Source organism: Phoca vitulina, unplaced genomic scaffold (assembly GCF_004348235.1).
Source record: "Phoca vitulina isolate PV1807 unplaced genomic scaffold, GSC_HSeal_1.0 scaffold1, whole genome shotgun sequence".
NCBI lineage: Eukaryota > Metazoa > Chordata > Mammalia > Carnivora > Phocidae > Phoca > Phoca vitulina.
Genome location: NW_022589704.1, coordinates 22,378,069 through 22,390,266, shown reverse-complemented (window position 1 = coordinate 22,390,266; position 12,198 = coordinate 22,378,069). Strand labels below are relative to the sequence as shown.

The 12,198-nt window shown below is 41.4% G+C and overlaps 1 protein-coding gene across 1 annotated transcript in view; it reads left to right on the top strand.

Moving 5' to 3' along the window:
- Positions 1-10,257, top strand: part of VWC2L (von Willebrand factor C domain containing 2 like) — a 154,545-nt gene extending 144,288 nt beyond the window's left edge. Inside the window, exon 4 of the mRNA XM_032402802.1 lies at positions 8,519-10,257. Within this exon, the coding sequence (XP_032258693.1) occupies positions 8,519-8,667 (149 nt within the window). The 3' untranslated portion in view covers positions 8,668-10,257. The remainder of the gene's footprint in view (positions 1-8,518) is intronic.
- Positions 10,258-12,198: the final 1,941 nt, after the last annotated feature.

Here is a 12,198-nt window from a genome sequence, read left to right as displayed (position 1 = left end):
ATCTGAAAACCACTGAATGCTCTAACAAGGGGAGGGGGTCTTATTGCAGCTTGGAAAATTGAGGAGGACTATTTCATCATTTGAAGCAAAAACTGAGCAGATAAAATGTCTTATACAATAGCAAATTAAGCCATGTTCTGACCATACATCCTTCTGAAGGTGAGCCTGGACATGTATGTCCCACTAATACAGGGTGTGAACTAAGCCTGATTCCCCCAGCCTGCTGATGCGCCCGAAATGAGAGAGCAGCCAACCTTTACCCTATTGTGTAGCTTGACCACGTCCTTCCTCTCTCCGCTCTGCTCCTTGCATTTTACTTAATTGGAGCACCAGGCTATAAATCTTACATACTTAAGGGCCAGAAAACTCTCCGGAGCTCTCACACTGAAATTTGTGTGGGAGTTCAGCGATATTGAATTTTCAAATAAAATGATTAACAGGCACCTCTAGGGCAGCCTCAGAGAAAACAATCCTTCCTGAATCTTGCCACCTTAATCTGAGGAAGCTTTTTGTTCTAAGGTTTAGTAAAATGGCTGGAAAGTAACGTAGGGCTGGGTGACTAAAAGCAGGCAGAGAGAGGCACTGCATTCTCCAGGCTGGAAACTCCCTTCAGTGACTAACTGCTCCCTGTCCAGGCCTCACCGGGCTACTGGGACATGATACTGGGGAAGTTTCAGTCACTTAAATTTTAACTGCAATCAGCTCCCGTTACTATTTTTCTTAAGAAACATTTTCTCCAAGATTGTAATAGTTGGAAATGGGTGTACACCTGATCAGAAAGCCTATTTTCTTTTCCATAGCATAATAACATCTATCAGACTTCATGAAGCAGAGAATTAAAATCAGTTAAAAGGAAGAACATAATCCAATCCAATTCTATCCACAGACTGAGACCTACAAGCCTACTATTTGCTGAAACGCTGATTTAGATGCCCTGCCAAAGAAATATAGAATGTTTATGGCCTCACACAATAGGAATCTGCCTCATTTATGCAGCAGAAGATCATTTACAACCAATTTCTAAAAGACACCAAGCGTCAATAATAAATTTTCAAATCAAGGCCAGAAATTGCAATACTCAAAAAGGGACCATTAAGCAATATGAAGTTGTTGTCAGAAGGAGGATTTTCAGGGGCGCCATACCAATTTAAAATCCAGAAGCATCTATAAAGTGGTCATGACCAGCCTGGTTTTCCTAGTCTCTGGGAAGGAGGAGGCTCGGTGGTAAAGGGGATCTGGGTTGACAAGCAACAAGGACAGGGCATCTCCTACTGAGAGTGTCAGTGCCAGCCTGGCTGCCCTCCAAGATGATCGCTACAACCACACCGCCTCCTCAGCCAGATCTGCTGCTCGGGAGCAATTCTCACTTCGCAGTTATGGAGAAGAGGTTGAATAAAGCTGCTGGAGGGGCCGCTTCTCTGCTCCAGATCTTCCCCTTTACATTCACCCTTTTGCCTATTTACCCCTTTACACACACACACACACACACACACACACACACACACTTCTACCTGGCCCCCCTAATGAAAAACAGGAATTTAAATATACTAGCCTTTTCTCTCTGATATGTCCCACAACATCCAAATGCTATTAAAACTTGGAGGAAATGAAAAGTAGCTCCTACTCACAGAAAAGACTGACTTCCGGGACGGAGCACAGCAACGTGGCTGTGCATCCCAGTTCCATCCCTTAACAGATGTGTGGCTTTCTCAAAGTCACTTGAAACATTTCTAGGTCTCATTGTCTCTCTTATAAAACAAACAAAATAGTACTTCATGTGAGGAAGAAATAAGGCCATTCATGAAAATTCTTAAGAATTCAAAAAAGTATTAACTGAATGCAGTCACGTCACCTGGATCTGGATTTTGTCCGAGTTCCCTGTGACAGAAAGCTGGGGGTCAGGAACAGGAGAGTGTTCGATTCTGACTGACATTGGAGGAAATAACAGTACACAGAAAGAAAGACTCCTCAAGGAAAGTAGTCAGCCAGGGGTCAGAATAGGGGAGCTGAAATGTAAGCTCTCCTGCTGTGTGTTCTCTGCCTTTTGTCAAGTCCCTTAATCTCTCCGAGCCTTACTTCCCTCACCTGTGCAATGGGATTTATGATAACCACCTTACAGCATTAGGGTGAATATGAAATAAGAAAACATATATAAACACACTCTGTAAACTATACAGAATTTTCCCACTCTTGGTCTGGCCCTCAACTACACCATCTTGTTTACTTTCTTCAGGGACTGACTTGAAACGGCCATGTTTGTTTTTGTGCTTTGTATTGGATTCACCCCCACTAGATTATCAACTGCTGAAGGCAGAAACATTCTTATTAACACTTATATCACTCATGTTTAGAGAGCGATCTTGGTCCGAATATTTATTTTGTGTTCTGATTGCTAGACAAGCATACTGGCAGTCAGCCCAGAAAAAAACCTGACGCGGGTGAAGTTTGCCCTCACTATCTCTCCTCATCCTTCTTAGCATCGGAAATAAACAACTGCTTCTTTCCTATGACTGGGGAATCTTCTAGGCAGAAAGAAAGCCTATCTCTCCCCAGAGAAGTTACAACTACCAGGTATTTGTGTTCCAGTTTCCCTTGCAGCTAGGGGAGCAGGCACTTGACTAACCTCTATCCCCAGGCTCATCTGCTGTAGACGTTGACCTGTAAACTAGTAAATCCAAGATGCATAGGACACTGTCTCCATTCTGGCAACACTAGGAAGAGAGGCCTCTGTGCCGATGGTTCCAGCAGCAGCATCCAGGGTCCTGGGTTGGTCATACTGAGGGAGCAAGCTGCTTTATCAGCACCCAAGGTATATTTTTACTGGGTCAGATCTGTAGCATGAGTTTGGCCCTTGTTCCTGATTGTATTACCTCCAAGCGTTGTTCTTTTTGGTATTCTGGATATTCTCTACATAAAATTTCCTTTAATTAGTGTATTTTAAGCTTAAATTATCTAGACATGGTTTTGTTGTTTGACTGATAGGATCCTCCTCTTCCCTCAAACAGCCCAGGATCTCCATCCGATTGCACATGATCCTGGTCACTCGTACTAAGCTGTCTTACTAGAAATTAAATCCAGCCCTTCTCCTTCCCCCCAGATCAAACTGCACATTTCCTGGAGCATTTTCCCTTAGGGCCTTACTTTGTATAGGAATAATATGATCAATTAACTTAAGCCAATGTGTTAATTGCTGACACTAATTTAATATTACCCCAGCATCTTAGCAGATACTTTTAATGTGTCAAAGCAAAGGAGAAAGGAATGTGTTTTTACCATCACCCAGTGCCAGGGCCTGTGAGCATTCTACTTTTTGTCTGCAATCTCAAAGGTCTTGCCTCCATCAAGACATATCATGTCTTGTCCAACCATGGGTGCCCCATGGACCAACCATACAATGACACTGGTGCAGTTTATTGAATCAGTGATTTACTTCATGATTATACATGTGTACATGCACATGCGGGTGGACGCACATGCACACACACACACACACACACACACACACCCCTACTTAAAATGCTTCAATGGCTTTCCATTGGCAAAATAATGTCAACAAGATCATAAAATTCCTGAATACTTAATAATTGGCTCTTGCAAGCCAATATGAACCACTAGCTCCAGCACACCACCGTTCTCCCAGTGACTTCTTACTACACACATCACTCTAACCCCATGGCTTTTTCTGCTTCCTCAGTGAGTCACATCTTCCCCTCTCCCCCCGCCCCACACACAAATCTTTCCATGGACCCATAGGTCAAGTTCTCTGTTACGACCTCCCACAACTCTGAGATCCTCTCCTTCCCAACCTTATTTCAGATCATGCATTTGTTCCTCCATGCAACCAATGTGATGTTTAACATCATAAGCAAGCATGGATCTGTAGGAGATGTGATCAGAGTAGCTATAGACTTCCTTTTCTATGTAGTTTCTATGTACCCTTTAATGCAGGAAATTTCAGGGCTTAGCCAAAAAGAGAACTTTAGTGGCTGAGCAAATCTGCTCAGTTCTTACAACCACAAATATGACAGAATCTATTTTCTCCTGGTTTCTTCGATTACTGAAGCTGGAAGAGATCACTCCAAATGCTTTCTTTCCCTCTGATCCCCATACTCTATGCAGATGCTTCATAAGCTCACCGGAGAAGCTCTGCTTTTATATATTTCATATATTGCTCTCCCTTAGATTTCTTTTGAATAATTTCAATATGGAAAAGAAAATGTTTAAAAACTAGTTTTTATTGTATAAGTGTGCAAATTAAGTACTTACAGAAGTACAGAATAACAGAGAAAATTATGTTTCATGGAAATTTTTTTTATGTATAAGTATCCCTAGTCTGCTTTTCATTCTTCCCTCCTTGCTCCAACTCCCAGTAAATATTTGAATTGCCTTTCCAGTTTTATTGCATTTCCAAAAATATGAATCCTTTCTGAGACTAGACCATATGGGGTCCCATTAGTATTTGGGTTACACAGTGCTTGCTTAAGGTCACATAGATAATCACAGAACCATGACTTGAACAAGGACTCCTGAGTCACAGTTCACTTTCATTCTGCTTCTCAGTTGATATACTTCTAGTACCACTGGGAATTTTGCTGCTTCCCAAAGGAAAACCAAAGCCTCACTATCCAAGCATCTTCTCCATGAGAAATTTCTTTTAGTGGTTAAATTTTGTTTTCTGGAGACTGTAAGATTACACAGTATAAAACCAATAAATCTGATAAAGATCTATAGAAAAACAGTCTCACTTCTATTTAGCCATCAAGTTTCTTAACTCAGCATGCATCCTCAATTCTAAACCCAACTGGACTTCTAAATTCTGATCAGAAGCTCAGGATCTGGGCAATGGAAGCCAGCAATGAGCTCCTAGGCATCTGCCTCTTTTTTTGACAATTAAAAGCATTCTATAGATCAGAGAAATTTGAGTTCATATCCCATTGATGCCACTTACTAGACATGTGATCTCAGGCAAGTTATTTTCTATCTCTGGGGCTCAGAGATAGCCATGTAAACCATGTAAGGTACACTAAGGGTAAGAATGTGCACCTTACATGGCTAATTGGAAAGATTAAATGAGACATATTCTTGGCATGAAGTGCTCAAGAAATTATTGTTATGTTACTATTAATTGACAAATATTTCTATACCAATATTACTAGGACTAAGCCTGATATATATGTAAGGCGTGATCTATTAGTTCAGGAAATAATTTTGCTTCCATTATATAACTAGCTAGTTCATACTATTTAATCTAGTTAAAGATATACTGAGTTTTTAATATGTGCCAAACACAGTATTAGGCTTGGGCCATGAAAAATGACAGATATTCAGTTCCTATTTTTAAGGAGCTGACAATTTCAAACATACCTGACAGATGACACCTCCTGTGTTCTTAAAGATGTCTAAGAGAGGAGATCTCACCACACAGCTGGCTACTCATTTCTTATTTCTCTGAGCGATCCCTGTGTGTGTGTCTGTCTGTCTGTGTGTGTGTGTGTGTGTGTGTGTGTTTCCAATTCCTTGAGAATCGATGTATCTCCATCTCCTCTTATTTTAGGTGTCAAAAGAAAGAACAGTTGGTGACTATTCTTCACATAATAAGCCTTAATTCCCTGAGAGTTATTGAGTTATTCCTGTCTTCTCTCTCAAGATTAAATAATTCCAACCCCTTTAACCTTTTCTCACAAGTCCTCTTTGCCAGCCTTCAGTTTAATCATTTCACTGTTCCCCTCTGGAATCTCTCCAAGTCTTCTTCACTAAATATGTTGTTTTTGCCATTGAGTTTACTCTTCTAAGCAACTTATTCTTCCACACAAACCAAGACAAAAAGAAAGCATCTCCCAAAGAAAATAAAGAGAATAGATAAAAGAAGAAGCTCACATAGCACATTCATACACTTGAAGCCCAAGTAACATTTGCTGTCACCACTCTTAAGGAGGAAAGGACCAAACCAGAACAGTTTCTAAATAGTGCCAACCATTCTGCTTGACAATTATCTAAATTGCTTTTAAGCAGGTAAGACTATTAACCAAAAACTTGAGGCTTTAGTGACACCTGAAATTCTCAGAAGGGTGCTAATAAAATTACTGTTAATGAGATCAAACAGGAATTTTGGATTCTGTAAAATACCTCTCACCGCCAAGTCGGCCATTGAGGTGGTTATGTTATTTATAGGCAGTGACTTTGTTCAGTCCTGGCAAAGTGCAAAGGATCTTTCTTTGCATTCTGTCAATCCATATAAATTAATATTTTCTGAGCTGAGAAAGCAGCGAATTCTAAGGTGCTCTTAAGAAATGATTTAGAGAGGCTGATCAAATACACACTGATCATAGTATGACACCAACACATGCAGAAAGGAGCAAATAGGAAAATTAGAGCTCTAATAAAATCTCTCTCTCAAGACATGCACAGTGACTTGTCAGAAATCGTTCACAAAGATCCTTCCCTACTTTTTTCTCTTATTGTGCTACGGAGATGAACCTGCCCCCTGTAGTCAGCAGAATGCCCCTGCTTACACACATACACACACACTTAAGGTTCTGCTGACAAGTTTCCAAATCCCCTCAAGAAACTGAGAAAACTCTTCAGTAGATCACATTCTGCCTGTTTCAGGGACTTCTTTGTTTTGGAACCACTGTTTAGAAACAATTTGTTTTTTCTTTCCCCATCTGTTAAGGGAAAAAGTATACAATTGGGTGAAGAGAGTTAATTAGAAGTGAGGAGGTAGAGAGAGAAACTACGGCTTCCTCTGGGGTGGCTCCAGGCAAACAGGTGGTAGTGGTCATCGCGTTTGATTTCTGAAGCTAGTTTGGCTCTGTCCAGATCCTGGCTGGCCTAGAACTGGCTGGGCTGAGAGAGGTCTGTCAAAAACAGCCATGAGACAACCAACTACATTCAGAAAAATCCTCCTTGCCAAGTTCTCTGCAGATTCCCTCTCTTCTGGGCCCAGAACAAATTAATGATTTCATGTGGAATCTTCCCAGGGAGGTGTAGCCCCAAAGACCGTTCAACCTATCAATCAATGACTTAAATTCTAAAACAGTGATCCCTAAATAATCTGCAGTTAGGATGGCCAGGAGCTTATAACCATAGCATCATAATGAGAAGCACCATCCTGGGTGAGAGCAGTTTGCTAGCTCTTTAATTGCCAGTGATGACCCATTATATCCCTCTTACTCTTGCTGGTTGGTTCTCCATGAGAACAAGGCACAGGTACACACCCTGGGAGGTCTGACCACCAGATGAAGGAAAGGCATAGGATACAAAGGCCACTGGCAAGTGTATCCACACCTGAAGTCTGGGAGCTCTAAAACAATGGATGATTAAAGCCCTCGCATATTAAATAGATTTGTGTGGATGCATTATAACTTCATAGTTGCCATTTTTATACAAGATTTCAATTATGAAGTGGAACTACAAATCACCCTTGATTTCATTTATTTGGTGGTAAAGATAATCTGGTAAATTCTTATCAAGCAGTAGGAAAGTGAAAGTAGAGCACTGATATTGATGTATGCTACTTTGTAGTGGTTATGGAAAGTGGCCTCTCTTTATCCAAATGTGTACTTCGGAGACTTACACCAAATTGTTTCAAAGAAAGAGCAATTTGCACCACCCCACTGCACCTTGGGAAGCAATTTTTGTTCCATTCGATTTTGAGAAATAATATCACCAATACCGAATATTGGCATTTGCAGACTGGGAAGAAGGGAAAGTAAGGGAAAGGAGAGAAAGAGAAGTGAAAAACTAAGATTGGTGAACTTTAAAAATATCCATCTATACTGAGCAGGTGACATTTTCAGTAAAGCTTTTCTGAATCTGAAAAAGTAAAATAAAATTCCTGATGACTTTCAAAAGCCAACCATTTAGGTCATTCTTAAAAAAAAAAAAAATAGATAGCCAGCAGATTAAAGGAGCTCCATTTATAAAAATCAAATGAACCTCTAACAAAGCTTGTTTGGGACATGAATAAATCATCTGGTCATGAATTATTTATTGTTATCAAGAAACAAGCTGGGGATTCCAGGAACTGGGCTTTGGGGAGGTACTGAAGCCAGGCAATGAGCGAGTTCATTGTCACCTACCCCCCACGGGAAGTGAGAGGACAGGCCATGGGGTACCATCATCTGATGCAGACCACGCTAGACCCCCACGTGAGTTTCAGAGGATGCTTCAGCAGCATTTACACCCCAAAGGATAAAGCAAATAGAGTTTGATCCATAGAATCATACTTTAGAAAACTGCAAGTACTTGGTAACAGATAAGATTTTTTGAGCACTGGATCTTTTAAAAAAAAAAATACACATAGGGAATATGAGCTGTGTGCAAAAGAGCAGAGGTTGAAGGTTTACATTTAAAGGAGATGGCTAGAAAATACCTTAGTAATAAACTGTGGAGAGAAGTAGTCTGACCTACTCATTCCCGGCTTTGGGGGTTGGCTTTTTTACTGGGGTTGGGGAGGGAAGAGAAAAAGAGAGCCTCTGAGATTTAATCAACTAATCAACGTATATGTGTGTTCCAGGTCCAAACTGCTTTGCAGGAACGACAATAATCCCGGCTGGCATTGAAGTGAAAGTGGATGAATGTAACATCTGTCACTGTCACAACGGGGACTGGTGGAAGCCTGCTCAGTGTTCAAAACGCGAATGCCAAGGCAAGCAGACTGTGTAGGACAAATTCCCAACCGAGGAGGAGTTCTTAGGAGAGGATGCTATGGATTCTACACTGCACATGTTTGAAACAAAACAAAACAAAACAAACACACTCCAGCCAGCTACAACAGGGTCACCAGCAAAACCTTTTAGGGTTGACAAAAGTGAATATTTTACTAAGAGGAAATTTCTCTCTTTCTCTCTTGCTATATAAAATATATATAGTATATAGCTATCGAAACCGCTTTTGTAATTATCATGCTTGATGGTGACTTGACCACTGGATTTCTGAAACTAAAAGGAAGAAACAGCCTCGTACAGGCTCCTTCTCTGGTGACACCTCTAGCCTGCCAGCTCACCGCCCGCCGATTTGCTTCATTTTTACTCTTCTGTACATCATCACCCATGGCATTTTTCTCTTGTAGAATTTCTTTTTCATATTTAGAGTCTAAGGGGCCAGATTTGACTGCACAGTTAAGTTTGGAGTGGTGTCATATAAGCTTTAGTAGAGGAATATCAGGGGTGAGGACCCTTCCTGACCAGGAAGATGCAAATGCATCCGACCCATCACTCCCCTCGGGGGAAACACGCCCTGCAGGGCTCAGAAAACGAGGGGTACATACAGCTGGACCCACTGTTGGGGCAGCGCGGGGAGCCGGTGCTTGGTGCAGTATGCGGAAGGTCACAATTTAATTCTTACACACCACACATTTCAGACACAAAACCTTGAAACTGCCAATCAAAAACTAATACGTGAAGAACACCACGAGCTTGACTATAGCATCCAAAGGGAGCCAGGAACTCACAATTGTAGCATTAATCACCCGACTTTCTCATGATGCCAAATTTTGGTTCGGTTTGTAACTCAACATTCTACACCCACTCTGTCACCTGGCATTCTCCATACCAGAACCAGGGTGAGTAGCCCCACTGTGAATCTGAATCCTTCTGGAAATTCCTGGCTTTTGAGTTCAGATTTGGCTGAAAGCCAGGAGTACCCACAGGCAGTCTTTATGGTTTGGGACTGTGTTTGCCATGTTTTAGTAATGACCACTCAGCCCTAGGTCTAACACACAGATTCAGGACACTCTTTCCACCTCAAGTGCTGATTTAAATTAAAGATTAGGGTCGAGTGAGTCTTGCACAATACAATTCCATTTGTTGAACATTTTTTAAAATGTATATATTAGATACTGAACAATTAAAGTGAACCTTTGAAGCGTCTCAAGGTTGCCCTGGTAATGCTGCTCGTATAGTGACAAAACAAATAAAATACACAGGGTATCTGGATGCCACCTCGAGTCAAGTGCATATTTGGCCATTCTTGAAACCACATGGCATAGTTAGTTGCTTATCCTGCTCTCCTGTCTTGAAAACCCTGGCGCAGATCTGGCAGGGTCCTTGAGGAAACTTTAAGGTTGTCTTCATTCCCGGTGTTCTTTCCTTTTCCACTCCCAGCCCAGCCTGGGCTTTGCCGTAGCTCTCGTGGAGTGCCGCATTCCAGAACAAGGTTTCTCAAACTGAATTCTGTTGACGTTTTGGGCCAGATGATTCACTGTAGGGGGGCGGCAGGGAGGGGGCTGTCCGGCGCATCTTTTAGGATGTTTAGCAACATTGTTGGCCTCTATCCACTAAATGCCAAGAGCAACACCCTCGTTGTAACAACAGATTGTCTCCAGACCATGCCAAATGTCCCCAAGGAGTGGGGAGGGGACAAAATGTCGCCTGCTTGAGAATCCATGATTTAGAATAATCAGTCCAGGGTGGTTTCTGCCAGGGTGGCATACTGAGTAAGCTCTGGCTGAGCCCGTGGCTTTGATGAGCCTCTAAGCCCTTTGGGACATGTGCAATCAGCAGCCCCAAGGGAGCAAAGTCAGTCTTCTCCCAGTGGAGTGATGCATCTATTGCCATAGGTCCAACCCTCAAGACACACTTATTTAGTCTCATCGACTGGGTTTTCATTTAAAATGGTCAGCCTCTCCTCCCTGGAGGCTCTTCCAGTCTTCAAGAAAGAGTTGTCATTTCCAAAATTAACGTGTTGACGCGTTGGACCTAACACTTCTCACGTACACTGCGCTTGTGTATGATGGGGCCATGCCAGCCCCATCCGAGGAAGAATATCACGCCGCCTTCCCTTAGAACACCAATTTGCAGCAAGGTTGGTGCCTTTTGTTGCCACCATGGATACATCATATAGACAGTCATGAATCATTCATGAACAATCCTGCATGATTTACTCCTGCACTCCAAAGTAAAGGCATTCCGTACTCCAGATTGTGTCTAGACGGAGATGTATTATAGAGCTTTCTTTGCCCTGAGGCTGCCTGGTGCCAGCTTCAAAAAATCCACACTCTTGAAAAGAAAGAATAATAATAAATGACAGGAATAAGGTTTGAAACCCAGAAAATATCATTAATAGAGCCATGTAGCATAGTACCCTATCTATTATTAAGGAGTTACTATGTCCTTTTTAGGAAACGGAGAGTGCAACTGGGGAGCCAGGGTTCAAACAATTTGCATCAAAGCCTTGGCACAGTGATAGTTGCAGCAAGAACTTACTAGAATGGAGTGTAATATCCATCAAGAAGCTCTTTTCAGAGAGTTTGCTGAATGAAGGCGGCTCTGTGGTCTCTGTTACCAGCCAGAGAGAGGGATTTTTTTTTTTTTTTATTGTTGTTGGATTTTCTTTTTCCTCTGAGTTTCACTACAAGCTGTTTCCTTTAAGACATTGTAGCACTGACATTTTTCTCCCTTTAGGGAGAGATGAATCTATACTGTGACAGAATTTCTCATAAACCGATAAACATTTTACAATTTCCTTCTACCCAGGTCATTGAGAAATTCTTTCCAAACTCTGAAGAGCAGAGTTCTGGTCTCATCTGTTTTGCTTTGTTTTCTTTTTCTCTTTTGAAGGCTTTGTTTGCAGCCCCACTGTCCCCTCTGTCTCCCATTTCTCCTCGTCTTTGGTTCCCGGCTTTAACTACAGCTTTGTTTAAATAAGGGATCAACATCCTGTTTGTCAGCTGATGCCTCTTTAAAACGATTCAGTTTCTAAAATCTTTGAAAAATGGTGTGCCTGAAAACTAGTGAGAAAAAAAAAACACAACTAAACACTAAACTGTAAAAAGGGGATTCTAGCAACAATATTTGATGTGTAAAAGACTATATTATTAAAAAATTATTTTGTTAAATATAAAGTGTGTTAACCAGCAAACATTGTTTGTGGTATATTTTCCTTCCAAAATTCTCTCTCCTCTCTACCCTCATCATTTAATAACTAATCCTCGGTGACTTCTATCATCTGAAAGTACATGTGTCATTAGAGCAATATTCAATTAGATTTAAGCGTCAGCTTTAGCATTTGTCTGCGTACATTTTCATTTTTCATAATATAAGGCCAGGCTGACTTGGGGATCAGACAGGAAGCTCAAATAAACCAGCAATGAGAGTGTAAGTGATAGGAAAAATATTTTCCTGACCCTGCATCCATACACAACACTAATGATCATCTATAATTATTGAGTGCCTGCTCTGTTGGCTGGCCCTGTGC